The sequence below is a fragment of the Hyla sarda genome, chromosome 8, assembly GCF_029499605.1.
Source record: "Hyla sarda isolate aHylSar1 chromosome 8, aHylSar1.hap1, whole genome shotgun sequence".
NCBI classification, from domain to species: domain Eukaryota; kingdom Metazoa; phylum Chordata; class Amphibia; order Anura; family Hylidae; genus Hyla; species Hyla sarda.
The window spans coordinates 119,706,391-119,734,359 of record NC_079196.1 but is presented as its reverse complement, the minus strand read 5'-3'; the positions used below and the strand labels follow the sequence as shown (position 1 = coordinate 119,734,359).

General features: G+C 44.4%; 1 protein-coding gene across 1 annotated transcript in view; it reads right to left on the bottom strand.

Annotated features, from left to right (window-relative positions):
* Positions 1–27,969, bottom strand: part of LOC130285299 (carboxypeptidase O-like) — a 188,439-nt gene that overhangs the window by 66,112 nt on the left and 94,358 nt on the right. The window contains exons 6-8 of the mRNA XM_056536655.1: positions 19,952–20,053; positions 5,860–5,964; positions 3,917–4,027 (exon numbers count right to left, since the gene is read on the bottom strand). Of these exons, the coding sequence (XP_056392630.1) occupies positions 3,917–4,027; positions 5,860–5,964; positions 19,952–20,053 (318 nt within the window). The remainder of the gene's footprint in view (positions 1–3,916; positions 4,028–5,859; positions 5,965–19,951; positions 20,054–27,969) is intronic.

Sequence of the window (27,969 nt, the reverse complement as noted above, 5' to 3'; positions counted from 1 at the left end):
GACTAAGGGACTTTGTTCCAAGAGGGCAAACGCAGCAGTGACTGAGCATGTGCATTGCAGCTCCATTCACTGTTTTGGTGATCATGGGGTTCCCAATGGGCCACCACCAACAATTAGCTAGGTAACCACGATCCTTTGGGTGAAGGGTAACTTTTAATCTCAGTATAACCCATTTAAAATACAGGTAGCACATTTCTTAAAATATTAAAGGGGTACTCTAGTGGAAAACTTATTTTTTTTAAATCAACTGGTGCCAGAAAGTTAAACAGATTTACAAATGACTTCTATTAAAAAATCTTAATCCTTCCTTTACTTTTTAGGGTCTGTATACTACAGAGGAAATGGTTTTCTTTTTGGAACACAGAGCTCTCTGCTGACATCATGACCACAGTGCTCTCTGCTGACATCTCTGTCCATTTTAGGAACTGTCCAGAGCAGCATATGTTTGCTATGGGGATTTTATCCTACTCTGGACAGTTCTTAAAATGGACAGAGATGTCAGCAGAAAGCACTGTGGTCATGATGTCAGAAGAGAGCTCTGTGTTCCAAAAAGAAAAACATTTTCCTCTGTAGTATTCAGCAGCTAATAAGTACTGGAAGGAGTAAGATTTTTTTTAATAGAAGTAATTTACAAATCTGTTTAACTTTCTGGCACCAATTGATAAAAAAAAAAAGGATTCCACAGGAGTATCCCTTTAATATAACAAACTTAAATGGGTATTCCAGTAAAAAAACAAAAAACATTTTTTTCCTACCAACTGGCTACAGAAAGTTAAACAGATTTGTAAATTACTTCAATTAATAAATCTTAATCCTTCTAGTACTTATCAGCTGCTGAAGTTGAGTTGCTCTTTTCTGTCTCACAACAGTGCTCTCTGCTGACACCTCTGTCTGTCTCAGGAACTGTCCAGAGTAGGAGCAAATCCCCATAGCAAACCTCTCCTGCTCTGGACAGTTCCTGAGACAGACAGAGGTGTCAGCAGAGAGCACTGTTATCAGACAAAAATAACTCAACTTTAGCAGCTGATGAGTACTGGAAGGATTAAGATGTTTTAATAGAAGTAATTTACAAATCTGTTAACTTTCTGGCACCAGTTGATAAAAAAAAAAAAGTTTTACTGGAATACACCTTTAATTACATCAATAAAATCAATAGGTTATTCTTAAACTAACCTACAGAGAAATGAAATACTAGCATCTGCTCTCTTAACACTAATATTGTTTCCATTCATAGGTTTAGAGAAGTAAATTTTTTTCACTGAATATAAGAGAGAACCCACCAGTCCCTAATGGGCCAGTCCAACCTCCACTTTAGGAGCTGTTTGGGGCATGTCATGCAAATTAGCACAGTATTATTGAGCTCCTATTGAGCCTCTGCACAACTGTGTAGGCAGGGCTGTAAGGACAATCCATGGATCTTTTGTGCAACACTTTCTATAATTTTACTGTAGTTCTCAAATCTCCTATTACATAGAGAGATGTAAGTCCAACAAACAAGGATGTTTTCTCATGCTGAAATATACAGGGTGGGCCATATATTTGGATACACCTTAATAAAATGGGAATGGTTGGTGATATTAACTTCCTGTTTGTGGCACATTAGTATATGTGAGGGGGGAAACTTTTCAAGATGGGTGGTGACCATGGCGGCCATTTTGAAGTCGGCCATTTTGAATCCGGCTTTTGTTTTTTCAATAGGAAGAGGGTCATGTGACACATCAACCGTATTGGGAATTTCACAAGATGTGAACAATGATGTGCTTGGTTTTAACGTAACTTTATTCTTTCATGAGTTATTTACAAGTTTCTGACCACTTATAAAATGTGTTCAATGTGCTGCCCATTGTGTTGGATTGTCAATGCAACCCTCTTCTCCCACTCTTCACACACTGATAGCAACACTGCAGGAGAAATGCTAGCACAGACTTCCAATATCCGTAGTTTCAGGTGCTGCACATCTCGTATCTTCACAGCATAGACAATTGGCTTCAGATGACCCCAAAGATAAAAGTCTAAGGGGGTCAGATCGGGAGACCTTGGGGGCCATTCAACTGGCCCACGATGACCAATCCACTTTCCAGGAAACTGTTCCTCTAGGAATGCTTGGACCTGGCACGTTCCCTGAGTTTTTCCAGCAAGATGGTGCACCACCACATTATGGGTGTCAGGTCCGAGCATTCCTAGATGAACAGTTTCCTGGATTGGTCGTCGTGGGCCAGTTGAATAGCCCCAAGGTCTCCCGATCTGACCCCCTTAGACTTTTATCTTTGGGGGTCATCTGAAGGCAATTGTCTATGCTGTGAAGATGCGAGATGTGCAGCACCTGAAACTACGGATACTGGAAGCCTGTGCTAGCATTTCTCCTGCGGTGTTGCTATCAGTGTGTGAAGAGTGGGAGAAGAGGGTTGCATTGACAATCCAACACAATGGGCAGCACATTGAACACATTTTATAAGTGCTCAGAAACTTGTAAATAAAGTTACATTAAAACCAAGCACATCATTGTTTTTCTTGTGAAATTCCCAATAAGTTTGATGAGTCACATGACCCTCTTCCTATTGAAAAAACAAAAGTTGGATTCAAAATGGCTGACTTCAAAATGGCCGCCATGGCCACCACCCATCTTGAAAAGTTTCCCCCCTCACATATATTAATGTGCCACATACAGGAAGTTAATATCACTGTTACGCCGAGCGCTCCGGGTCCCTGCTCCTCCCCGAAGCGCTCGCGGCGTTTCTCTCCCTGCAGCGCCCCGGTCAGACCCGCTGACCGGTAGCGCTGCACTGACATTGCCGGCGGGGATGCGATTCGCATAGCGGGACGCGCCCGCTCGCGAATCGCATCCCAAGTCACTCACCTGTCCCGGTCCCCGGCTTTCATGCTCTGGCGCGCGCGGCTCCGCTCTCTAGGGCGCGCGCGCGCCAGCTCTCTGAGATTTAAAGGGCCAGTGCACCAATGATTGGTGCCTGGTCCAATCACCCTAATTAGTTTCCACCTGCTCCCTGGCTATATTACCTCACTTCCCCTGCACTTCCTTGCCGGATCTTGTTGCCTTAGTGCCTAGAGAAAGCTTCTTCTGTGTTTACCATTACTGTGTTCCTGACCTCCTGCTATTACCATTGACTACGAACGTTGCCGCCTGCCCCGACCTTCTGCTACGTCTGACCTTGCTCTTGTCTACTCCCTTGTACCGCGCCTATCTCAGCAGTCAGAGAGGTTGAGCCGTTGCCAGTGGATACGACCTGGTTGCTACCGCCGCTGCAAGACCATCCCGCTTTGCGGCGGGCTCTGGTGAATATCAGTAGCAACTTAGAACCGGTCCACCGACACGGTCCACGCCAGAACAGTTTGTTCCAAACGCTGAGCAGCGGAGAACCCCTTTAACGAAGGGAGACCCTCGGTGACCAAGTGAGAGATTTATCAAAACCTGTGTAGAGGAAAAGTCAATCAGTTGCCCATAGCAACCAATCAGATTGCTTCTTTAATTTTTAAAGAGGCCTGTGAAAAATAAAAGAAGCTAGAAGAAGCAATCTGATTGGTTACAATGGGCAACTGGTCAATTTTTCCTCTATACAGGATTGCATAAATCTCCCCCCAAGACTTTAGAGGTGTTTTTTTCTGGGGTGAAGAGTCATTTTTGGTAAATTAAAGGATTTACAAAAATAGTAGAAACCTCGGACTATCAAATTGTTAGAAACAACAGTGAAGATGTGTTGAAAATACTGTAACCAGAGGGTCCTTTGTAACTTGAGGGACCACTGCTGTTTTAAAACATGCATATTCATAGCAGGTTTAAGAAGTTACGTTAAAATTAGGTTAATGTCAGATTTCAAATAGCTAAAGGATGCTTTATGTTCTGATTGATATCTTACCATATTACTTTATGAAAGGTTATGAAATCTACATTGGTTCTTACCGTAGTCCAGGAATAAATAAAACCATCAATATTGAGCACAGGGACTATGTAGAAATCCATGTTATCCAGAGCTTTTTTAATCACTGGATTATTATGGTGATTATGAAGTATCTAAAAAAAAAAAGACCAATCTATTCAAGTGTACATTAGCTGAAATATCATAAGACATTTTAGGGAAACATTGAATGTTGAGATTGAATACAACATTCATTCAGGGCTGAAGCAAAATAACACAGAAACCATCCCAAAAAGAACTGGATCACCAACCAAGATATCAGTCTAAATAGCCAATTTTTTTATTGTCCTCAATGAACATGTTTTTGAGGAAAAATCACTTTACTTAATAGGATACATGAGATATATAGCATCCTTTAGTATTGTAGCACAATGGGACCAGCACCTATATACCTAATTGTATAAAAGTAAAAGAGGCAAACAAACTTCAACATGTGAATTTTAAAGTAACACAAAATAAAGCATTCAAGATTTTATCTGCTAATAATGGTGAGTGCCATTTTCTACAATTCTATTTATATTGTATACCATATGGACCAGTGGAACTCTCACACTGGACCATAACTTTGAACATACAGAGCACCACCTATAGTGTGTATCACAGCTCCTATCCACACTTCCGATCAATACAGGGTTTGGCAGTAGTGTTGAGCGGCATAGGCCATATTCGAATTCGCGAATATTCGCGAATATATGGACGAATATTCGTCATATATTCGCGAATATTCGCATATTCGTTATATCCCCGTTTTATTTTCGCATATGCGAATATTCGCGTATGCGAAAACTATCATATGTGCATATTATTAGCATATACAAAATTAACATACGCGAAAATTCGCATATGTGAAAATTCGCATGTGCTAATTTTCGCATATGCTAATTTTCGCATATGCGAATTTTCGCGCACCAGTCTCACACAGTAGTATTAGAGCCTTCTTTACACCACACAAGCTGGAAGCAGAGAGGGATGATCACTGTGATGTGTACTGTGAAAAAAAAAACAAAAAAAAAAAAAAACGAATATTCGTAATTACGAATATATAGCGCTATATTCGCGAAATTCGCGAATTCGCGAATATGCGATATTCGCGAATAATATTCGAATTGCGAATATTCGTGAGCAACACTATTTGGCAGTAGCCAGTTTTCCATACACTTTGAAATACATAGATAATGCCAGATAGTACATACAAAAATACATCATGTCTATTCACAGTCTGAAACCAATCCAATGAGCCTGACCATGTCATACCCACATCGATATAAAAAAACTATGTATTAATTGATTTACATATGTATAATAGATTGTATAATACATTGTTTATGAGTCTATTGGCTGCTATGTATAGGATTTATATATTTTATGTATTTTGTGACAAGAGGATAAATGAAGGCCTCAAGGCGAAGATAAAGAAAATAAAGATATGTTTTATTCTATAGTGTACAGGGCATTGTTTCAGCAGCCTTACACTGTTATTTTCAAGCCTTTATGGCTTAGTAGGCTACAAATGACATCCACAGGTTGTCATACATTGGCAGACGACCACTAAATGATATTCTTTTTTCTAAGGTAGTTATCTTTTGACACACATTTTTGGATATGTTGAGCCATGAAGAAAAGTAAGAAAGGAAACATATGTATATCATTGTTTCTAGATTAATTCCAGTTCTAGCAGAGAAGAAAAAAACAAAAAACAAAAGAAAAAACTATGATTTAGTGGAAAAGGTTTTGCAGCTGCCAGTTTTAGATATCTTATACACACAGGCACAATCAGCAACTAATAAGGCCATATATATCTCAAATCATTACCTATAGTATGTCCATTATAAACTATTGTTATGTCTCTGGTTATTTATTAAAGTTAAAGGGAAGTGAAATCAAAGTAAAATAGAGAAACAAGATGCTCAGATAAATCTTTACATACTTCTCTAATGAACCACTGGCAAAATGCCACTGAGATCCATTCACGAGCATGAATTCCACAGTCCATCCATATAATTTTCTTTTGTCTATTCGACGGTTGCCCAATCTACAAAAGCCATAAAATACAATTGATGGGGCTATACAATTTTAAATGCTAACAAGTCATAAAAAGCTCTGAAGACAAACTATTAAAGTTATAGCAACAGAATGCAGTACAGAAAAAAAAATCTTATGGTCTAAAAGCCCAGCACTGACATCATCCTTAAAGGGGTACTCCAACCCTAGACATCTTATCCCCTATCCAAAGCAAAGGGGATAAGATGTCTGATCGTGGGGGTCCTAAGATCTCTTCTGCAGCACCCCCGTTAACCTGCTGCACGAAGCAAAGAATGCTCTGTGGCTGATGACAGGTGATACAGGGGCCAGAGTATCATGACGTCACAACCCGCCCCTTCGTGACATCACACTCTGCCCCCTCATTGCAAACCTATGGGAGGGGGCGTTGCGACTTGTCACACCCCATAGGATTGCATTGAGGGGACGGAGCGTGATGTCATGAGGGGGTGGGAATGTGACATCATGATACTCCGGCCCCTGTATCACCCGTCATCAGCCACAGAGCATTCTGTGAACGGGGGTGCTGCAGAAGAGATCGCGGGGGTCCCCAGCGGTGGGACCCCAACGATCAGACATCTTATTCCCTATCTTTTGGATAGGGGATAAGATGTCGAGGGGCGGAGTACCCCTTCAAAGCACAAATGTCATTTATGCAGTACAGTACGATCCAAAGTTTTGACACATCTGTACAACATGTCAAAAGTTTGTATAAATGACAGTAATTATTTACAGGTTTAATATCAATAATGCCCTGTAGTAGTGTAGCACTGTTGTGCTTCAGAAAATAAAAAATTATGTCAATCTTTGGCAGGATATTTTTTCAAATTATCAGGATTGTTGGACATGACAGAAAAAGCAAAGTTCCCCATATCCTCTCCCTTTGACTATGCTAACTATATATATATATATATATATATATATATATATATATATACTTTATCGCACATATGTGTAAAAGGATAGTTTAGTGATTGGTGACAGTACTTCTGCAATCTTCTTGGGGGCCAATAGTTGCTTAACCCCTTAAGGATCCAGCCCATTTTCACCTTAAGGACCCGGCCATTTTTTGCACATCTGACCACTGTCACTATTAATAACTCTGGGATGCTTTTACTTTTCATTCTTATTCCGAGACTGTTTTTTTCGTGAGATATTCTACTTCATGTTAGTGGTAATTTTTGGTCGATATTTGCATCATTTCTTGGTGAAAAATTCCCAAATTTTATGAAAAAATTTAAAATGTTGCATTTTTCTAAATTTGAAGCTCTCTGTTTGTAAAGAAAACAGTTATTCCAAATAAATGATATTTTGATTCACAAATAAAATATGTCTACTTTATATATTCATCATAAAGTTGACATGTTTTTACTTTTTGAAGACATCAGATGGCTTCAAAGTTCAGCAGCAATTTTCCAATTTTTCACAAAAATTTTCAAAATCTGCATTTTTCAGGGACCAGTTCAGTTTTTAAGTGGATTTGAAGGGAATTCATATTAGAAATACCACACAAATGACCCCATTATAAAAACTGCACCCCTCAAAGTATCCATAATGACATTCAGTAAGTGTGTTAACCATTTCGGTGATTTACAGGAATAGCAGCAAAATGAAGGAGAAAATTAAAAATCTTCATCTTCAATTTTTACAAGGAGTAATAGGAGAAAAAGTCCCCAAAATTTGTAACCCAATTTCTCTTGAGTAAGGAAACACGTCATATGTGTATGTCAAGTGTCCGGCAGGCGCAGTAGAAGGCTCAGAAGGGAAGGAGCAACAATGGGATTTTGGGGAGTGAATTTTTCTGAAATGGCTTTTGGGGGGCATGTCGCATTTAGGAAGCCCCTATGGTGCCAGAACAGCAGAAAAAACCCACATGGCATACATGTTATGCCGAGCGCTCCGGGTCCCCGCTCCTCCCCGGAGCGCTCGCAACATCCTCGCAATTGCAGCGCCCCGGTCAGACCTGCTGACCGGGTGCGCTGCGATACCTCTCCCAGCCGGGATGCGATTCGCGATGCGGCAGGCGCCCGCTCGCGATGCGCATCCCGGCTCCCGTACCTGACTCGCTCTCCGTCGGTCTTGTCCCGGCGCGCGCGGCCCCGCTCCCTAGGGCGCGCGCGCGCCGGGTCTCTGCGATTTAAAGGGCCAGTGTGCCGCTGATTGGCGCCTGGTTCTAATTAGTGAATTCACCTGTGCACTTCCCTATATAACCTCACTTCCCCTTCCCTTCCTTGCCGGATCTTGTTGCCATTGTGCCAGTGAAAGCGTTTCCCTGTGTGTTCCTAGCCTGTGTTCCAGACCTCCTGCCGTTGCCCCTGACTACGATCCTTGCTGCCTGCCCCGACCTTCTGCTACGTCCGACCTTGCTCTTGTCTACTCCCTTGTACCGCGCCTATCTTCAGCAGTCAGAGAGGTTGAGCCGTTGCTGGTGGATACGACCTGGTTGCTACCGCCGCTGCAAGACCATCCCGCTTTGCGGCGGGCTCTGGTGAATACCAGTAGCAACTTAGAACCGGTCCACCAGCACGGTCCACGCCAATCCCTCTCTGGCACAGAGGATCCACCACCTGCCAGCCGAATCGTGACAGTAGATCCGGCCATGGATCCCGCTGAAGTCCCACTGCCAGTTGTCGCCGACCTCACCACGGTGGTCGCCCAGCAGTCGCAACAGATAGAGCAACAAGGCCACCAGCTGTCTCAACTGACCGTGATGTTACAGCAGCTACTACCACAGCTTCAGCAATCATCTCCTCCGCCAGCTCCTGCACCTCCTCCGCAGCGAGTGGCCGCTTCCGGCCTACGACTATCCTTGCCGGATAAATTTGATGGGGACTCTAAGTTTTGCCGTGGCTTTCTTTCGCAATGTTCCCTGCACTTGGAGATGATGTCGGACCAGTTTCCTACTGAAAGGTCTAAGGTGGCTTTCGTAGTCAGCCTTCTGTCTGGGAAAGCTCTGTCATGGGCCACACCGCTCTGGGACTGCAATGACCCCGTCACTGCCTCTGTACACTCCTTCTTCACGGAGATTCGAAGTGTCTTTGAGGAACCTGCCCGAGCCTCTTCTGCTGAGACTGCCCTGCTGAACCTGGTCCAGGGTAATTCTTCTGTTGGCGAGTACGCCATCCAATTCCGTACTCTTGCCTCCGAATTATCCTGGAATAATGAGGCCCTCTGCACGACCTTTAAAAAAGGCCTATCCAGCAACATTAAAGATGTTCTGGCCGCCCGAGAAATTCCTGCTAACCTGCATGAACTTATTCATCTGGCCACCCGCATTGACATGCGTTTTTCCAAAAGGCGTCAGGAGCTCCGCCAGGATATGGACTTTGTTCGCTCAAGGCGTTTTTTCTCCCCGGCTCCTCTCTCCTCTGGTCCTCTGCAATCCGTTCCTGTGCCTCCCGCCGTGGAGGCTATGCAAGTTGCCCGGTCTCGCTTGACACCTCAAGAGAGGACACGACGCCGCATGGAGAATCTGTGCCTGTACTGTGCTGGTACCGAACACTTCCTGAAGGATTGTCCTATCCGTCTTCCCCGCCTGGAAAGACGTACGCTGACTCCGCACAAAGCTGAGGCAGTTCTTGATGTCAACTCTGCTTCTCCACGCCTTACTGTGCCTGTGCGAATATCTTCCTCTACCTTCTCCTTCTCTGCTATGGCCTTTTTGGATTCCGGATCTGCAGGAAATTTTATTTTGGCCTCTCTCATCAACAGGTTCAACATCCCAGTGACCAGTCTCGCCAGACCCCTCTACATCAATTCTGTTAACAATGAAAGATTGGACTGTACCGTGCGTTACCGCACGGAACCTCTCCTAATGTGCATCGGACCTCATCACGAAAAAATTGAGTTTTTGGTCCTCTCCAACTGCACTTCCGAAATTCTTCTTGGATTACCGTGGCTTCAACGCCATTCCCCAACCCTTGATTGGTCCACAGGAGAGATCAAGAGCTGGGGTACCTCTTGTTTCAAGGACTGTCTTAAACCGGTTCCCTGTACTCCCTGCCGTGACCCTGTGGTTCCCCCTGTAACCGGTCTTCCTAAGGCTTATATGGACTATGCTGACGTGTTTTGCAAAAAGCAAGCTGAGACTTTACCTCCTCACAGGCCTTATGACTGTCCTATTGACCTCCTCCCGGGTACTACTCCACCCCGGGGCAGAATTTATCCTCTGTCTGCTCCAGAGACTCTTGCTATGTCTGAATACATCCAGGAAAATTTAAAAAAGGGATTTATCCGCAAATCCTCCTCTCCTGCCGGAGCTGGATTTTTCTTTGTGTCCAAAAAAGATGGCTCCCTACGTCCTTGCATTGAATACCGCGGACTTAATAAAATCACGGTAAAGAACCGCTACCCCCTACCTCTTATCTCAGAACTCTTTGATCGCCTTCAAGGTGCCCACATCTTTACCAAACTGGACTTAAGAGGTGCTTATAATCTCATCCGCATCAGGGAGGGGGACGAATGGAAGACTGCATTTAACACCAGAGATGGACACTTTGAGTATCTGGTCATGCCCTTTGGCCTGTGCAACGCCCCTGCTGTCTTCCAAGACTTTGTTAATGAAATTTTTCGTGATCTCTTATATTCCTGTGTTGTGGTTTATCTGGACGATATTCTGATTTTTTCTGCCAACTTAGAAGAACACCGCCAACATGTCCGCATGGTTCTTCAGAGACTTCGAGACAATCAACTTTATGCCAAAATGGAGAAATGTCTGTTTGAATGCCAATCTCTTCCTTTCCTAGGATACTTGGTCTCTGGCCAGGGATTACAAATGGACCCAGACAAACTCTCTGCCGTCTTAGATTGGCCACGCCCCTCCGGACTCCGTGCTATCCAACGTTTTTTGGGGTTCGCCAATTATTACAGACAATTTATTCCACACTTTTCCACTATTGTGGCTCCTATCGTGGCTTTAACCAAGAAAAATGCCAATCCCAAGTCCTGGTCTCCCCAAGCGGAAGACGCATTTAAACGTCTCAAGTCTGCCTTTTCTTCTGCTCCCGTGCTCTTACAAACTCCTTCTTCCTCCTTCTCTCCGTATTCCCAATACCTTCCATGTCTCTCTTCTTAAACCACTCATCATTAATCGCTTCTCTCCCAAATTTGTTTCTCCCACTCCTGTTTCCGGCTCTTCTGACGTCTTCTCCGTGAAGGAGATTCTGGCCTCCAAGACGATCAGAGGAAAAAAAATTTTCCTGGTGGATTGGGAGGGCTGTGGTCCTGAAGAGAGATCCTGGGAACCTGAGGACAACATCCTAGACAAAAGTCTTATCCTCAGGTTCTCAGGCTCCAAGAGGATGGGGAGACCCAAGGGGGGGGGTACTGTTACGCCGAGCGCTCCGGGTCCCCGCTCCTCCCCAGAGCGCTCGCAACATGCTCGCAATTGCAGCGCCCCGGTCAGACCTGCTGACCGGGTGCGCTGCGATACCTCTCCCAGCCGGGATGCGATTCGCGATGCGGCAGGCGCCCGCTCGCGATGCGCATCCCGGCTCCCGTACCTGACTCGCTCTCCGTCGGTCTTGTCCCGGCGCGCGCGGCCCCGCTCCCTAGGGCGCGCGCGCGCCGGGTCTCTGCGATTTAAAGGGCCAGTGTGCCGCTGATTGGCGCCTGGTTCTAATTAGTGAATTCACCTGTGCACTTCCCTATATAACCTCACTTCCCCTTCCCTTCCTTGCCGGATCTTGTTGCCATTGTGCCAGTGAAAGCGTTTCCCTGTGTGTTCCTAGCCTGTGTTCCAGACCTCCTGCCGTTGCCCCTGACTATGATCCTTGCTGCCTGCCCCAACCTTCTGCTACGTCCGACCTTGCTCTTGTCTACTCCCTTGTACCGCGCCTATCTTCAGCTTTGCGGCCGGCTCTGGTCAATACCAGTAGCAACTTAGAACCGGTCCACCAGCACGGTCCACGCCAATCCCTCTCTGGCACAGAGGATCCACCACCTGCCAGCCGAATCGTGACAATACCATTTTGGAAACTACACCCCTCAAGGCACGTAACAAGGGGTCCAGTGAGCCTTAACACCCCAAAGGTGTTTGACGAGTTTTTGTTAAATTCGGATGTGTAAATGGAAAAAAAAAATTCACCAAAATAAATTTTTTCCCCAAATTTTACATTTTTATAAGGATAATAGGAGAAAATGACACCCAAAATTTGTAACCCAATTTCCTCTGAGTATGGAAATACCCCATGTGTGGATGTCAAGTGCTCTGCTGGCACACTACAATGCTCAGAAGAGGAGGAGCGCCATAGAGCTTTTGGAAAGAGAATTTGTTTGGAATGGAAGTCAGGGGCCATGTGCGTTTACAAAGCCCCCCCCCCCCCCCCCCCGTGGTGCCAGAACAGTGGACCCCCCCACATGTGACCCCATTTTGGAAACTACACCCATCACAGAATTTAATAAGGGGTGCAGTGAGTATTTACACCCTACTGGCGTTTGAAAGATCTTTGGAACAGTGGGCTGTGCAAATTAAAAATGACATTTTTCATTTTTACGGACCACTGTTCCAAAAATCTGTCAGACACCTGTGCGGGTTAAATGCTCATTGCACCCCTTATTACATTATGTGAGGGGTGTAGTTTCCAAAATTGAGTCACATGTGTGGGGGGTTCCATTGTTCTGGCACTATTGCGGCTTTATAAACACATGTGGCCTTCAATTCCGGACAAATTTTCTTTTCAAAATCCCAATGGCAATACTTCTCTTCTGAGCATTGTAGTTCACCCGCAGAGCACTTTACATCCACATATGGGGTATTTTCTTACTCAGAAGAAATGGGGTTACAATTTTTTTTTCCTATTTTCCCTTGTGAAATGAAAAATTTAGGGTAACAACAGCATTTTAGTGAAATTTTTTTTTTCATTTTCCCATCCAACTTTAATGAAAATTCTTCAAACACCTGTGGGGTGTTAAGGCTCACTCTACCCCTTGTTACGTTCCGTGAGGGGTGTAGTTTTCAAAATGGTGTCACATGTGTGTATTTATTTTTTTGCGTTTATGTCAGAACCACTGTAAAATCAGCCACCCCAGTGCAAATCACCAATTTAGGCCTCAAATGTACATGGTGCGCTCTCACTCCTGAGCCTTGTTGTGCGTCCGCAGAGCATTTTACGCCCACATATAGGGCATTTCCATACTCAGGAGAAATTGTGTTACAAATTTCGCGCGTCTTTTTTTGCTTTTCTCTCTTTTCAAAATAAAAAGCATGGAGCAACACCAGCATGTTAGCGTAAACATTTTAATTGTTTTACACTAACAGGCTGCAGTAGCCACCAACTTTTCCCTTTCACAGGGGATAAAAGGAAAAAAAATAACAATCTTTGAAGTGCAATTTCTCCTGAGCACGGAGATACCCCATATGTGGCCCTAAACTGTTTCCTTGAAATACGACAGGACTCCGAAGTGAGAGAGCGCCATACACATTTGAGGACTACATTCGGGATTTCATAGGGTGGACATAGGGGTATTCTACGCCAGTGATTCTCAAACAGGGTGCCTCCAGCTGTTGCTAAACTCCCAGAAATGCCTGGACAGTCAGTGGCTGTCCGGCAATGCTGGGACTTGTTGTTTTGCAAAAGCTGGGGGCTCCGTTTTAGAAATACTGCCATACAATAAGTTTTTCATTTTTATTGTGGGGGTGGGGGGCAGTGTAAGGGAGTGTATATATGTAGTGTTTTACCCTTTATTATGTGTTAGTGTAGTGTTTTTAGGGTACATTCGCACTGACGGGTTACAGTGAGTTTCCCGCTAGGAGTTTGCGCTGCGGCGAAAAATTTGCCACAGCCCAAACTTGAAGCAGAAAACTCATTGTAAACTCACCCATGTGAATGTACCCTGTACAAACCTCCAGCTGTTTCAAAACTACAACTCCCAGCATGCGCTGACAGACCGTGCATGCTGGGAGTTGTACCTTCAGTTAGGTTCTGTTACCTAACCAGTGTGCCTCCAGCTGTTGCAAAACTACAACTCCCAGCATGAACTGATCGCTGAAGGGCATGCTGGGAGATGTAGTTATGCAACAACTGGAGGTATGCAACTACAACTCCCAGCATGCCGATACAGCTGTTTGCTGTTTTGGGCATGCTGGGATTTGCAGTTTTCGAACTTCTGGAGGGCTACAGTTTAGAGACCACTGCACAGTGATCTCCAAACTGTGGCCCTCCAGATGTTGCAAAACTACAAATCCCAGCATGCTAAGACAGCAAACTGCTGTGTGGGCATGCTGGGAGTTGAAGTTTTGCAAGATCTAGAGGGCCACAGTTTAGAGATCACTGCAAAGTGATCTCGAGACTGCAGCCCTCCAGCTGTTGCAAAACTAAAAATTCCCACGGGCGTATGGATACGTCCTGGGTCCTTGGATACGTCCTGGGTCCTTAAGCAACAGGAAGCCAGTGTGTATCCATACGCCCTAGGTCCTTAAGGGGTTAAAGGGGTAGTCCGGTGGGAAACCTTTTTTTTTTTTTTATCAACTGGTGCCAGAAAGTTAAACAGATTCGTAAATTACGTCTATTAAAAAATCTTAATCCTTCCAGTACTACAGAGGAAATTATTTTCTTTTTTGGACACAGAGCTCTCTGCTGACATCATGAGCACAGTTCTCTGAGCTGACATCTCTGTCCATTTTAAGAACTGTCAGCAGAGGGCACTGTGGTCATGATGTCAGCAGAGAGCTTTGTGTTCCAAAAATAAAATAATTTCCTTTGTAGTATTCAGCAGCTAATAAGTGCTGGAAGGATTACGATGTTTTAATAAAAGTAATTTACAAATCAGTTTAACTTTCTGGCACCAGTTGATTTAAAAAACAAAAAAAGTTTTCCACCGGAGTACCCCTTTAACCCCTTCATGACCCAGCCCATTTTCACCTTCATGACCTGGGCATTTTTTGAAAATCTGACCACTGTCACTTTAAACATTAATAACTTTGGAATGCTTTTACTTATCATTCTGATTCCGAGATTGTTTTTTCGTGACATATTCTACTTTATTTTATCGGTAAAATTTCACTGATATTTGTATCCTTTCTTGGTAAAAAATCTAAAAATTTCATGAAAATTTAGAAAATTTAGCATTTTTCTAACTTTGAAAGTCTCTGCTTGAAAGGAAAATGAATATTCCAAATAAATTACATATTGATTCACATATACAATATGTCTACTTTGTGTTTGCATTAAAAAATTGACAAGTTTTTACTTTTGGAAGACATCAGAGGGCTTCAAAGTTCCGCAGCAATTTTCCAATTTTTCTCAAGATTTTCAAAATCGTAATTTTTCAGGGCCCAGTTCAGGTTGGAAGTGGATTTTAAGGATCTTCATATTAGAAATACCCCATAAATGACCCCATTATAAAAACTGCACCCCCCAAAGTATTCAAAATGACATTCAGTAAGTGTTTTAACCCTTTAGGTGTTTCACAGGAATAGCAGCAAAGTGAAGGAGAAAATTCTAAATCTTCATTTTTTACACTCGCATTTTCTTGTAGACCCAATTTTTTTATTTTTACAAGGGGTAAAAGGAGAGAAATCACCCTAAAATTTGTAACCCAATTTCTCTCGAGTAAGGAAATACCTCATATGCGTATGTAAAATGTTCGGTGGGCGCAGTAGAGGGCTCAGAAGGGAAGGAGCGACAATGGGATTTTGGAGAGTGAGTTTTTCTGAAAGGGTTTTTGGGGGCATGTCCCATTTAGGAAGCCCCTATGGTGCCAGAACAGTGGACCTCCCCACATGTGACCCCATTTTGGAAACTATACCCCTCATGGAATGTAATAAGGGGTGCAGTGAGCATTTACACCCCACTGGCGTTTGACAGATATTTGAAACGGTGGACTGTGCAAATCAAAAATTGTATTTTTCATTTTCACAGACCACTGTTCCAAAAATCTGTCATACACCAGTGGGGTGTAAATGCTCACTGCACCCCTTATTACATTCCGTGAGGGGTGTAGTTTCCAAAATGGGGTCACATATGGATATTTATTGTTTTGCGTTTGTCAGAACTGCTGTAACAATCAGCCACCCCTGTGCAAATCGCCTCAAATGTACATGGTGCACTCTCCCTTCTGGGCCTTGTTGTGCGCCCTCAGAGCACTTTGCACCCACATATGGGGTATCTCCGTACTCAGGAGAAATTGCGTTACAAATTTAGAGGGTCTTTTTTCCCTTTTACCTCTTGTGAAAATGAAAAGTATAGGGCAACACCAGCATGTCAGTGTAAAAAATTTATTTTTTTACACTAACATGCTGGTGTAGACCCCAACTTCACCTTTTCATAAGGGGTTAAAGAAGAAAAAGCCCCCCAAAATTTGTAAGGCAATTTCTCCCGAGTACGGCGATACCCCATATGTGTCCCAAAACTGTTGCCCTGAAATACGACAGGGCTCCAAAGTGAGAGAGCGCCATGCGCATTTGAGGCCTGAATTAGGGATTTGCATAGGGGTGGACATAGGGGTATTCTACGCCAGTGATTCCCAAACAGGGTGCCTCCAGCTGTTGCAAAACTCCCAGCATGCCTGGACAGTCAATGGCTGTCCGGCAATACTGGGAGTTATTATTTTGCAACAGCTGGAGGCTCCGTTTTGGAAACAGTAGCGTACCAGACGTTTTTCATTTTTTGGGGGGAGGGGGGCTGTGTAGGGGTATGTGTATTTGTAGTGTTTTTTACTTTTTATTTTAGGTTAGTGTCAGTGTAGTGTAGTGTTTTTAGGATACAGTTACATGGGCAGAGGTTCACAGCAAGTTTGCCGCTGGAAGTTTGAGCTGCAGCGCAAAATTTGCGCCATCTCAAACTTGCAGCACTCACTTTAAACCTCTGCCCATGTGAGTGTACCCTGTACATTCACATTGGGGGGAGGGGGCAAACATCCAGCTGTTGCAAACTCCGAGCATGCCCTTTGGCTGTCCGTGCATGCTGGGAGTTATAGTTTTGCAACAGCTGGAGGAACACTGGTTTGGAAACACTAAGTTAAGTAATAAACTTTCAAGTGTTTTGCAACCAAACTTAGTGTTTCCAAACCAGTGTGCCTCCAGCTGTTGCAAAACTACAACTCCCAGCATGCATGGTCTGTCAGTGCATGCTGGGAGTTATAGTTTTGCAACAATTTCAACAGCTGGAGGCACTGAGGTAGGAAACGGACAATGTTTCCCAACTAGTGTGCCTCCAGATGTTGCAAAACTACAACTCCCAGCATGCCCAGACTGCCAAGGCATGCTGGAAGTTGTAGTTCGGCAATATCTGAAGGATCAGATGTTGCCGAACTACAACTTCCAGCATGCTTGGGCAGTCTGGGCATGCTGGGAGTTGTAGTTTTGCAACATCTGGAGGTCCACAGTTTGGAGACCACTGTATAATGGTCTCCAATCTGTGCTCTTCCAGATGTTAGAGAACTACAACTCCCAGCATGCCTGGACAGACTGAGCATGCTGAGATTTGTAGTTTTGCAACATCTGGAAGAGCACAGATTGGAGACCATTATACAGTGGTCTTCAAACTGTGGACCTCCAGATGTTGCAAAACTACAACTCCCAGCATGCCCAGAAAGCCAAAGGCTGTCTGGGCATGCTGGGAGTTGCAGTTTTGAAACTCTCAGAGGCAGCAGTGAGATCGCTTTACGGCGATCTCACTGCTGCCAATGAAGATGCTGCACTGCTGCCGGAAACTCACCTCCGGGACGCAGCGCAGCCGGGACCGCACGGAGGACGTCGGGACCGCACGGAGGACGCCGGGACCGCTCGGGACACCGCTCCGACGGGTAAGTGACGCCGGGGGACGGGTCAGGGACACTTAGCAGAGCGGTGTGTGTCCCGATCCCCGTGATCGGAACTCACACACCGCGCTGCTAATTATTCTGATAGCGAAACGCTGCTATCAGCTAGTCAGATTTGACCAGCTGATAGCAGCGATCGCTGGGGGGGGGTGGGGGACGAAACCCCCCGTGGTCGCACGGTAAGATGGCTGGCTATCAGTGATAGCCACCATCTTTCCGGGCGCTGCGGGATGCCGCGAGTAGCGGCAGTAATGTCCATGACGTACCTGTATGTCATGGGTCGGGAACACCTTGCCACCCATGACGTACAGGTATGTCATAGGTCGGGAAGGGGTTAAAGGGGTAGTCCCATGCCCCAGCGTTCTGAACATTTTGTTCAGAACGCTTGTGTTAGGATTCGGCAGACTGGATGTGGATCCTCTGTGTCAGCGAGGGATTGGCGTGGACCGTACCGGTGGACCGGGTCTAAGCTGCTACTAGTATTCACCAGAGCTCGCCGCAAAGCGGGATGGTCTTGCTGCGGTGGTAGCAGAGAGGAGAATGCCGCGAGCGCTCCGGGGAGGAGCAGGGACCCAGAGCGCTCGGCGTAACAGCTTGGAGCGGACTCCTGTGATCGTGACATCATGGCCATGCCCCTCATGATGTCACACCACCCCCTCCTTTCCTGTCTATGGGAGGGGGCGTGACGTCACGATCATGGCCGCCTGCTCCAAGTGTTCTGAACAAAATGTTTAGAACACTGGGGCACGGGAGTACCCCTTTAAAGGAAACTTGTCATTAGTTTTATGTTGCCCAGCTTAAAGGGGTACACCACTGAAAAGGGGATAAATCTATGGAATAGGGGATAACATGTCTGATCGCAGGAGTCCTGCCACTGGGGACTCCCGCGATCTCTGCCATGGCACCACAGTCATCCGGTGCGCAGAGCAAACTCCGCTCTTTGATGAATGACTGTCGATCACAGACGCCACGCCCCCTCCATTCATGTCTATAGGAGATGAAGTGATGGCTATGTACTAGCCATTATGCCCCCTCCCATAGAAATAAATGAAGGGGGTGTGGGGTGCCTCAGCGCCGACCGGCCAGGAGATCATGGGGGGTCCCTGCGGCTGAACCTCCCCACGATAAAACATTTTATCCCCTATCTTTTGGATAGGGGATAACATGTCTAGGGGCAAAGTACCCCTTTAAGTGACTGCTAAGGAGAGACACGTCATTCAAGCTGGCTGGACGGGGACCAACCGCCGAGACCTGCCTAATGGAATAGTTACTCGAGTCCCAGCTGCATTTGTAAACTATGATTACTCTGAAATGCCCAGGTGTATCAGAGTAATTCATAATATTTCGGGATTGTGGTGTCTGATGACAGGTTCCCTTTAACAGTTATTATTTTGTATCTCTGTCATTACTCTTAACAGTTAAGTTGTTCAGAACAAATGGCTTTTTTTATTTTTTATTTTAAATAATACTGGGTATCGTCTGGTCCCTGATCCCAACAGTAATTTAACTTTCTTGCTATGTCCCATGCTTCCAGAGATAAAGGTTATTATTCGGCTATTTAGTATTTATCTGTACTTTTCACAGAGTTTTCAGATGAGTGGGAACTATTGCAAAATGGGTTGTAAATGTTAGGCTAAGTGGGTGTAAATGGGATCTTTATAATCACACCCCCTAAACATGATTCTTAGCCACTTTCTCTATGATTCAGACTCTAATTTGTAAAAAAGTTCCTGCCTTTCTTACTATACAGTGAGAAATACACAACAAAAAAGTTAAATTCCGTTATCATAAAAATCAATGTAAAAACACTGCAATCAAAGCACCAGTGGCTACAAGGTAACTTTAAAAATACTCTTAACATGAATTTAAAGTGTACCTGTCAGATCCCACAAAAATAACAAATATGTTCATCAGTACCTAATCCTGACCATGAACATCTCCTTTGTGGTGGTTGGAGGTGATTGGTGTGTCTGCTTATACAGCTTTGTCCATGAGTCATCTCTTGTCCATGACTCATGGACAAAACTGATTCTGATGCAGGACTGGTTAGTGTCCCATCAGGTATGGGGCCCCCTAGTGGTGGGATTTTTAGGAGCCATTTTCTTAATTAAATATTAAAAAAATTGTAAACAACAACATTAGAAAAGGTCTTTAATTTTCATCAGTAACAACATATGAAAAGTTTTTGGATCTGACAGTGCCCATTTAAGAAAACTTACTTTAAAATAGTAAATAGGTCTTGTCTCATAGGTGGACCCCAGATAATGTAATGTGACTAAATCTTTATGCGTTTCTTTGATTTGATCCATCCAGTCGTAGATCTGTAAACCAGAAACAAACACAAAGTAAAAGAACCATTACTCCAAAGTTGAATGTTATGATGAAATGGACAAAAATTCAATGTGCCTAACATTTTTCTTTGCATAAAAAAACAAATACGCCATTTCTAAATACGATAGATGTTAAAAACACATTATAAAGCTCAAATCTAAATATTCTAACCCACTTCACAACACAAGAGCTAAGTGTCTGACTGTGTTGCAGGAGAAAAGAACAATTGCTCTCATTTACTATGAGTGTAGGGTTGTGTTTGTTGTAGATTTCAAAATTTGTGTGTTATTTTCCTCATTTGCTTATTTTATTTGCATTTGTGTGTTTTTTTTGGCACTCTAATTTTTTTGGCACATGCAGGAAGAATGCTACTTTCAAACTGCATTTCAAATGAATAATTGTACACACATTGTGGGGGGGGGGGGTTGGTATTTATGAAGAGTGGTGTAGGTGAACATTTTTTTTTACCCCTTTAATTTCTGTGGTGGAAATGTGTATTTACACTAAATTTATTAAACGGGTATTCCGGGATTCTTTTTTTTTTAAATATACTACAGGGGCTGTAAAGTTAGTGTAGTTCATAATATAGTGTCTGTACCTGTGTTTGATGGTGGTTTTGCAATTCTTCTGTGATTTGTGCCCCAAGGTTTATTTTTAACATCATACAAAATTACTTAGGTTTTCCCAGGTTGCAGTGCGGCTTGAGACATTACATCACTAGTCAGGTGATAAAAGGCAGCCTGTCTTCTTCATTGAGTGGAGCGACTGGGTAGGAGGAAGATGATTCTGTTTTTGCAACAACTGGAGGCACCCTGGTCAGAAAACACTGGTCTATTGCATTGAAGGGATCACAGGTTTGTTTCAATGGGTGGAGTGGCTGATTTGTGGGAGGGAGAAAAGTGACCGCACACAAAGGAATGATTGGATTTGTAGTTTAAGGGAACAAACTCCAACAGGAAATAGCCATTTCAAAACATAGGCTCAGCTATGGTAATCTCACAATTTAGCCCCAAGACAAACACATATCCCTCCTAAGCTTGTCGATTACTGTCTGGCTGTTATATACTAAAATCACCTTATAGTGGATAACCCCTTTAAATGGTGCAGGGCATATGAAAAATATGGTTCTGGTACGCATTTTTTACATAAAGGGGTTCTTTGGTGGATAACAATTTTCTTTTAAATAAAACTGGCTCTAGAAAGGTAAACAGATTTGTAAATTACTTCCATTTAAAAATATTAATCTTTCCAGTACTTTACAGGAATATGGGTGCACTACTGTGGTAGATGTATACAATGACATTGGCTATCCCTCAACACTGATGTTAAAATTGAGACATTCGTCAGTATATCCTTGTATGAAGGACATACCAGAGCCTGCACACCAACGCCAAGGTTTCTCAAATGGCGCGGGACCTAACGCTAAACCTACCTTTGCGTGATAAGCAAAACAGGGGCCAGTGGGCAATTACGGCAGCATACGGTCGACTCACAGCATCCACCCAGATACCCTCCAGCGTGGCTACAAGCACACACATACAATGGGAGGAGAGAGGCAAGCTGCAAGCCCCACCTAAGTTGGCTAATATAGGTGCATGACCTCACAGGTGCTACTCTAATGCTGCCTGGAAGATATTCAAGGCGCTTTAACGTATGAAGTTTACACACCTCCAAGTATAAAATAGAGGATGCCTGCAGCGGACTACAAGTGCCAGAATAGAATCCTACACCAGAGGTCTGGAATCTGGTGTAGGATTCTATTGTGGCACTTGTAGTCCGCTGCAGGCATCCTCCATTGTATGCATTTTTATGCTGGGGATCGCCCCTAGCAGTGGACTACAAGGGCAGGATCTGCACCCCCAGTATAAATGCAAAACTGCATTTGGGGTTGAGCACCTCCAGCCATTTGAGACCACGTTTTTTGTTGTTTCCAGTACTTATCAGCTGCTGCATGCTCCAGGGGAAGTTGAGTTGTTCTTTTCTGTCTGACCACAGTGCTCTCTGCTGACACCTCTGCCCATGTCAGGAACTGTCCAGACCAGGATAGGTTTGCTATGGGGATTTGCTCCTGCTCTGGACAGTTCCTGAAATGGACAGAGGTGTCAGCAAAGAGCACTGTGGTCAGACAGAAAATAAATCCAAAAAGAAAAGAACTTCCTCTGGAGCATACAGCATCTGATAAGTACTGGAAGGATTAAATAGAAGACATTTACATATCTGTTTAACTTTCTGGTACCAGTTGATTTTAAAAAAAAAATTCCACCAGAGAACCCTTTTAAGTACACTAGTTTACAAATGGGGTCACAAATAGGGTCACCACCAAGTGAGAAGTAATCTCGCTATAGTGTCACCCCATCCACCCTTCACTGCCTCTATACAGCAGTGTTTCCCAAGCAGTGTACATCCAAAGGCTGTCCGGGCATGCTGGGAGGTGTAGTTTTGCAATATCTGTAAGCACCCTGCTTGGGAAACACTGCCATACATATAGCGATCTGAGCCTCATGCGTCACAATATGTTGCAGTATTGTATTCAGACGGTACACTGTATGGCAAGGTTATATTCATAGGTGCAGTGTGTAATAGTATTATATTCAGAGAGTGCAGTGCGTGGTAGTATTATATACAGAGGATACAGTGTGTGATAATATTATATACACAGGATACAATGTGTGGCAGTATTATATTCAGAGGGCACAGTGTGTGGCAGTATTACATAGTTACATAGTTAGTACAGTTGAAAAGAGACATACGTCCATCAAGTTCAACCAGGGAATAGAAGGGTAGGGGTGTGGCGCGATATTGGGGAAGGGATGGGATTTTATATTTCTTCATAAGCATTAATGTTATTTTGTTCCAGGAATGTATCTAACCCTGTTTTAAAGCTGTTAATTTTCCCTGCTGTGATCAGTTCCTGAGGTAGACTGTTCCATAAGTTCACAGTTCTGATGGTAAACTGTGAACTTATGGAACAGTCCACCTCAGGAACTGGTCACAGCAGGAAAAATTATATTCAGAGGGTACAGTGTATGATAATATTATATACACAGGACACAATGTGTGCCAGTATTATATTCAGAGGGCGCAGTGTGTGGTAGTATTATATTCAGTGACTAGCTGAGTACCCGATTTTGCCCGGTTTTTCCTTCCTAATCCCTGTTGTGGAGGAAAATCAACAGAGGAAGCTTTTGACTTCTTATCCCATCCTCGTATATTGTTGTGATATCCCAACCCCATATCCTGACTTCCTATCCCGTCCTCCTATCTCAACCTTCTATCTCGACCTCCTATCTCATCCTCATACCCTGTCCTCCTATCTTGACCTCCTATCTCGACCTCCTATCCCGACCTCCTATCTCGACCTCCTATCCTGTCCACCTATCTCGACCTTCTATCTCAACCTCCTATCCCGACCTCCTATCCCGTCCTCCTATCTCGACCTCCTATCCCGACCTCCTATCCCGACCTCCTCTCCCGACCTCCTATCCCGACCACCTATCCGTCCTCCTATCTCGACCTCCTATCTCGACCTCCTATCCCAACCTCCTATCCCTTCCTCATATTCCTTCCTCATATCCTGTCCTCATATCCTGTCCTCCTATCTCGACCTCCTATCTCGACTTCCTATCTCGACCTCCTATCTCGACCTCCTATCCCGACCTCCTATCCCATCCTCCTTTCCCCTCCTCATATCTTGACCTCCTATCACGACCTTCTATCTCGACCTCCTATCCCAACCTCCTATCCCTTCCTCATATTCCTTCCTCATATCCTGTCCTCATATCCTGTCCTCCTATCTCGACCTCCTATCTCGACCTCCTATCTCGACCTCCTATCTCGACCTCCTATCCCGACCTCCTATCTCGACCTCCTATCCCGACCTCCTATCCCATCCTCCTTTCCCCTCCTCATATCTCGTCCTCCTATCTCGACCTCCTAACTCGACCTCCTATCTCGACCTGCTATCCCGACCTCCTATCCCGCCCTCATATCTCGTCCTCCTATCTCGACCTCCTATCTCGACCTCCTATCTCAACCTCCTTTCCCGATCTCCTACCCCGACCCGTAATATGTGTACCAGGTATGGAAATATCTCCAGCCGTACAGAAGTTATGTGGGAACATACATTTTCCATTAATTTGCATGGGACTTTAAACAAAAAACCTGACCCTCACCAATGGGGTTAGTTAAGGGTTAAATTGACTATCCTATATTTTAAGTGGACATATAAGTAAAATGTGACTAAGTATTATCTAAACATCTTCAGCAGTTTGGAAGTTATGCAGTAACATATATTTCCCATAGACTTGTATGGGATTTTAACCCCTTAAGGACCCAGCCATTTTATACATTAGGACCAGAGCGTTTTTTGCACATCTGACCGCTGTCACTTTAAACATTAATAACTCTTGAATGCTTTTACCTTTCATTCTGATTCTGAGATTGTTTTTTTCGTGACATAGTATTCTACTTTAACATAGTGGTAAAATGTTGTGGTAACTTGCATCCTTTCTTGGTGAAAAATCCCCAAATTTAATGAAAAATTTTAAAATTTAGCATTTTTCTAACTTTGAAGCTCTCTGCTTGTAAGGAAAATGGATATTCTAAATACATTTTTTTTGATTCACATATGCAATATGTCTACTTTATGTTTGCATCATAAAATTGAATGTATTTACTTTTGGAAGACACCAGAGGGCTTCAAAGTTCAGCAGCAATTTTCCAGTTTTTCACAAAATTTTTAAACTCACTATTTTTCAGGGACCAGTTCAGGTTTGAAGTTGATTTGAAGGGTCTTCATCTTAGAAATACCCCACAAATGACCCCATTATAGAAACTGCACCCCACAAAGTATTCAAAATGACATTCAGTCAGCATTTTAACCCTTTAGGTGTTTCACAGATATAGAAGCAAAGTGAAGGAGAAAATTCACAATCTTCATTTTTTATACTTGCATGTTCTTGTAGACCCAATTTTTTTATTTTTACAAGGGGTAAAAGGAGAAAATGTATACTTATATTTGTAGCCCAATTTATCTCGAGTAAGCACGTACCTCATATGTCTATGTAAATTGTTAGGCGGGCGCAGTAGAGGGCTCAGAAAGGAGTGACAAGGGGATTTTGGAGAGTACGTTTTTCTGAAATGGTTTTTGGGGGGCATGTTGCATTTAGGAAGCCCCTATGGTGCCAGAACAGAAAAAAACACCCACATGCCATACCATTTTGGAAACTAGACCCCTTGAGGAACGTCAAAAGGAATTAAGTGAGCCTTAATACCCCACAGGGGTTTCACGACTTTTGCATATGTAAAAAAAAAAATCAGGAATGTAGGAAGCCCCTATGGTGCCAGGACAGCAAAAAAAAAAACAACTCACATGGCATACAATTTTGGAAACTAGACCCCTTGATGAACATAACAAGGGGTACAGTGAGCATTTAACCCCCACTGGTGTCTGTCAGATCTTTGGAACAGTGGGCTGTACAAAATTTTTAATTTGCACAGCCCACTGTTCCAAAGATCTGTCAGACACCAGTGGGGTGTAAATTCTCATTGCACCCCTCATTACATTCCGTGAGGGGTGTAGTTTCTGAAATGGGGTCACAAGTTGTTTTTTTTTTGGTTTTTTTGCGTTTGTCAAAACCGCTGTAACAATCAGCCACCCCTGTGCAAATCACCTCAAATGTACATGGTGCACTCTCCCTTCTGGGCCTTGTTTGCGCCCACATATTGGGCTTTTTTCCCTTTTACCTCTTGTCAAAATGAAAAGCATAGGGCAACACCAGCATGTTAGTGTAAAAAATTATTTTTTTACACTAACATGCTGGTGTAGACCCCAACTTCACCTTTTCATAAGGGGTGAAAGGAGAAAAAGCCCCACAAAATTTGTTAGGCAATTTCTCCCGAGTACGGCGATACCCCATATGTGGCCCTAAACTGTTGCCTTGAAATACGACAGGGCTCCAAAGTGAGAGCGCCATGTGCATTTGAGGCATGAATTAGGGATTTGCATAGGGGTGGACATAGGGGTATTCTACGCCGGTGATTCCCAAACAGGGTGCCTCCAGCTGTTGCAAAACTCCCAGCATGCTTGGACAGTCAACGGCTGTCCGGCAATACTGGGAGTTGTTCTTTTGCAACAGCTGGAGGCTCCATTTTGGAAACAGTGGCGTACCAGACGTTTTCATTTTTATTGGGGAGGGGGGCTGTGTAGGTGTATGTGTATATGTAGTGTTTTTATACTTTTTATTTTATTTTGTGTTAGTGTAGTGTAGTGTTTTTAGGGTACAGTCACATGGGTGGAGGATTACAGCGAGTTTCCTGCTGCGAGTTTGAGCTGCCGCGCAAAATTTGCTTCATCGCAAACTTGCAGCCTGATACTCACTGTAAGCCCCCTGCCCATGTGAATGTACCCTGTACATTCACAGGGGGGGGACCTCCAACTGTTGCAAAACTACAACTCCCAGCATGCACAGTCTATCAGTGCATGCTGGTAGTTATAGTTTTACAACAGCTGGAGGCACACGGGTTGGGAAACACTGAGTTAGGAAACAGACAATGTTTCCCAACCGGTGTGCCTCCAGTTGTTGCAAAATCACAACTCCCAGCATGCCCAGACAGCCGAAGGGCATATTGGGAGTAGTAGTTACGCAACAGCTGGAGGAGAACAGTTTGGGGACCACTAATACAGTGGTTCCCAATCTGTGCCCTTCCAGATGTTGCAAAACTACAACTCCCAGTATGCCAAAACTGTCCAGGCATGTTGAAAGTAGTAGTTAGGCAACATCTTTAGAGCCAGATGTTGCCGAACTACAACTCCCAGCATGCTTGTAGTTGTAGTTTTGCAACATCTGGAGGACTACAATTTGCAGACCACTAATACAGTGGTTCCCAATCTGTGCCCTTCCAGATGTTGCAAAACTACAACACCCAGTATGCCAAAACTGTCCAGGCATGCTGGGAGTTGTAGTTCTGCAACATCTGAAGGGCCAGATGTTACAGAACTACAACTCCCAGCATGCCTGGACAGTAAGGGCATGCTGAGGATGTGTAGTTTTGCAACATCTGGAAGTGCACAGTGGTCTCCAAATTGTGGACCTCCAGATGTTGCAAAACTGCAACTCCCAGCATGCCCAGACGCCAAGGGCTGTCTGGGCATGCTGGGAGTTGTAGTGTAAAGAGACCAGATGGAGCAGTCCAGATCGCTTTACGGCGGACTGGACTGCTGCAAAGTTCCCGCCATGCCGCTGAACATCCACTCATCTGCCACCGGGATCCGAGTCTTAAGGGACGAGGTAAGTACCAGGGACGGGCCCCAGCACTCCCCTGTCCCCCGCCGCGTCCTCCGGTCTTCCTCCCGTTCTCTCCGGACTTCCAGGGGCCGGGCAGGGCGGGAGGAAGTAACCCCCCCCCCTGCGATTGGTCGGTTAGTTCTAACCGACAATCGCAGGGGATAGGAGGAGGCGGCAGGCTTGCCATCTCGCTCCTATACTTCAGCATGGTCCTGGCTGTCTGTGACAACCGGGATCATGCAAAATTACCGGGCGGTCGGGTCCCAGAGATCCGATCAGCCCGGTAACGCCACAGATCACAGTGGCGATTTCCCTCGCAATTTGCGACGATTGCCGACGTGGGGGCCGACATAGCCCCCATCGGCGTTTGCCCTGGATGCCTGCTGAAACATTTCAGCAGGCATCCACTTCCGATCTCTGCCCGGCACGCAGCAGGGACCGGAAAACGCCAGGACGTCCGGGGACGTCCTTGGTCCTTAAAGCCCAGGGTGCCAGGACGTCCCCGGGCATCCTTGGTCCTTAAGGGGTTAAAGAGGTATTCCGGTGGAAAACTTTTTTTTTTATCAACTGGTGCCAGAAAGTTAAACAGATTTGTAAATTACTTCTATTAAAAAATCTTA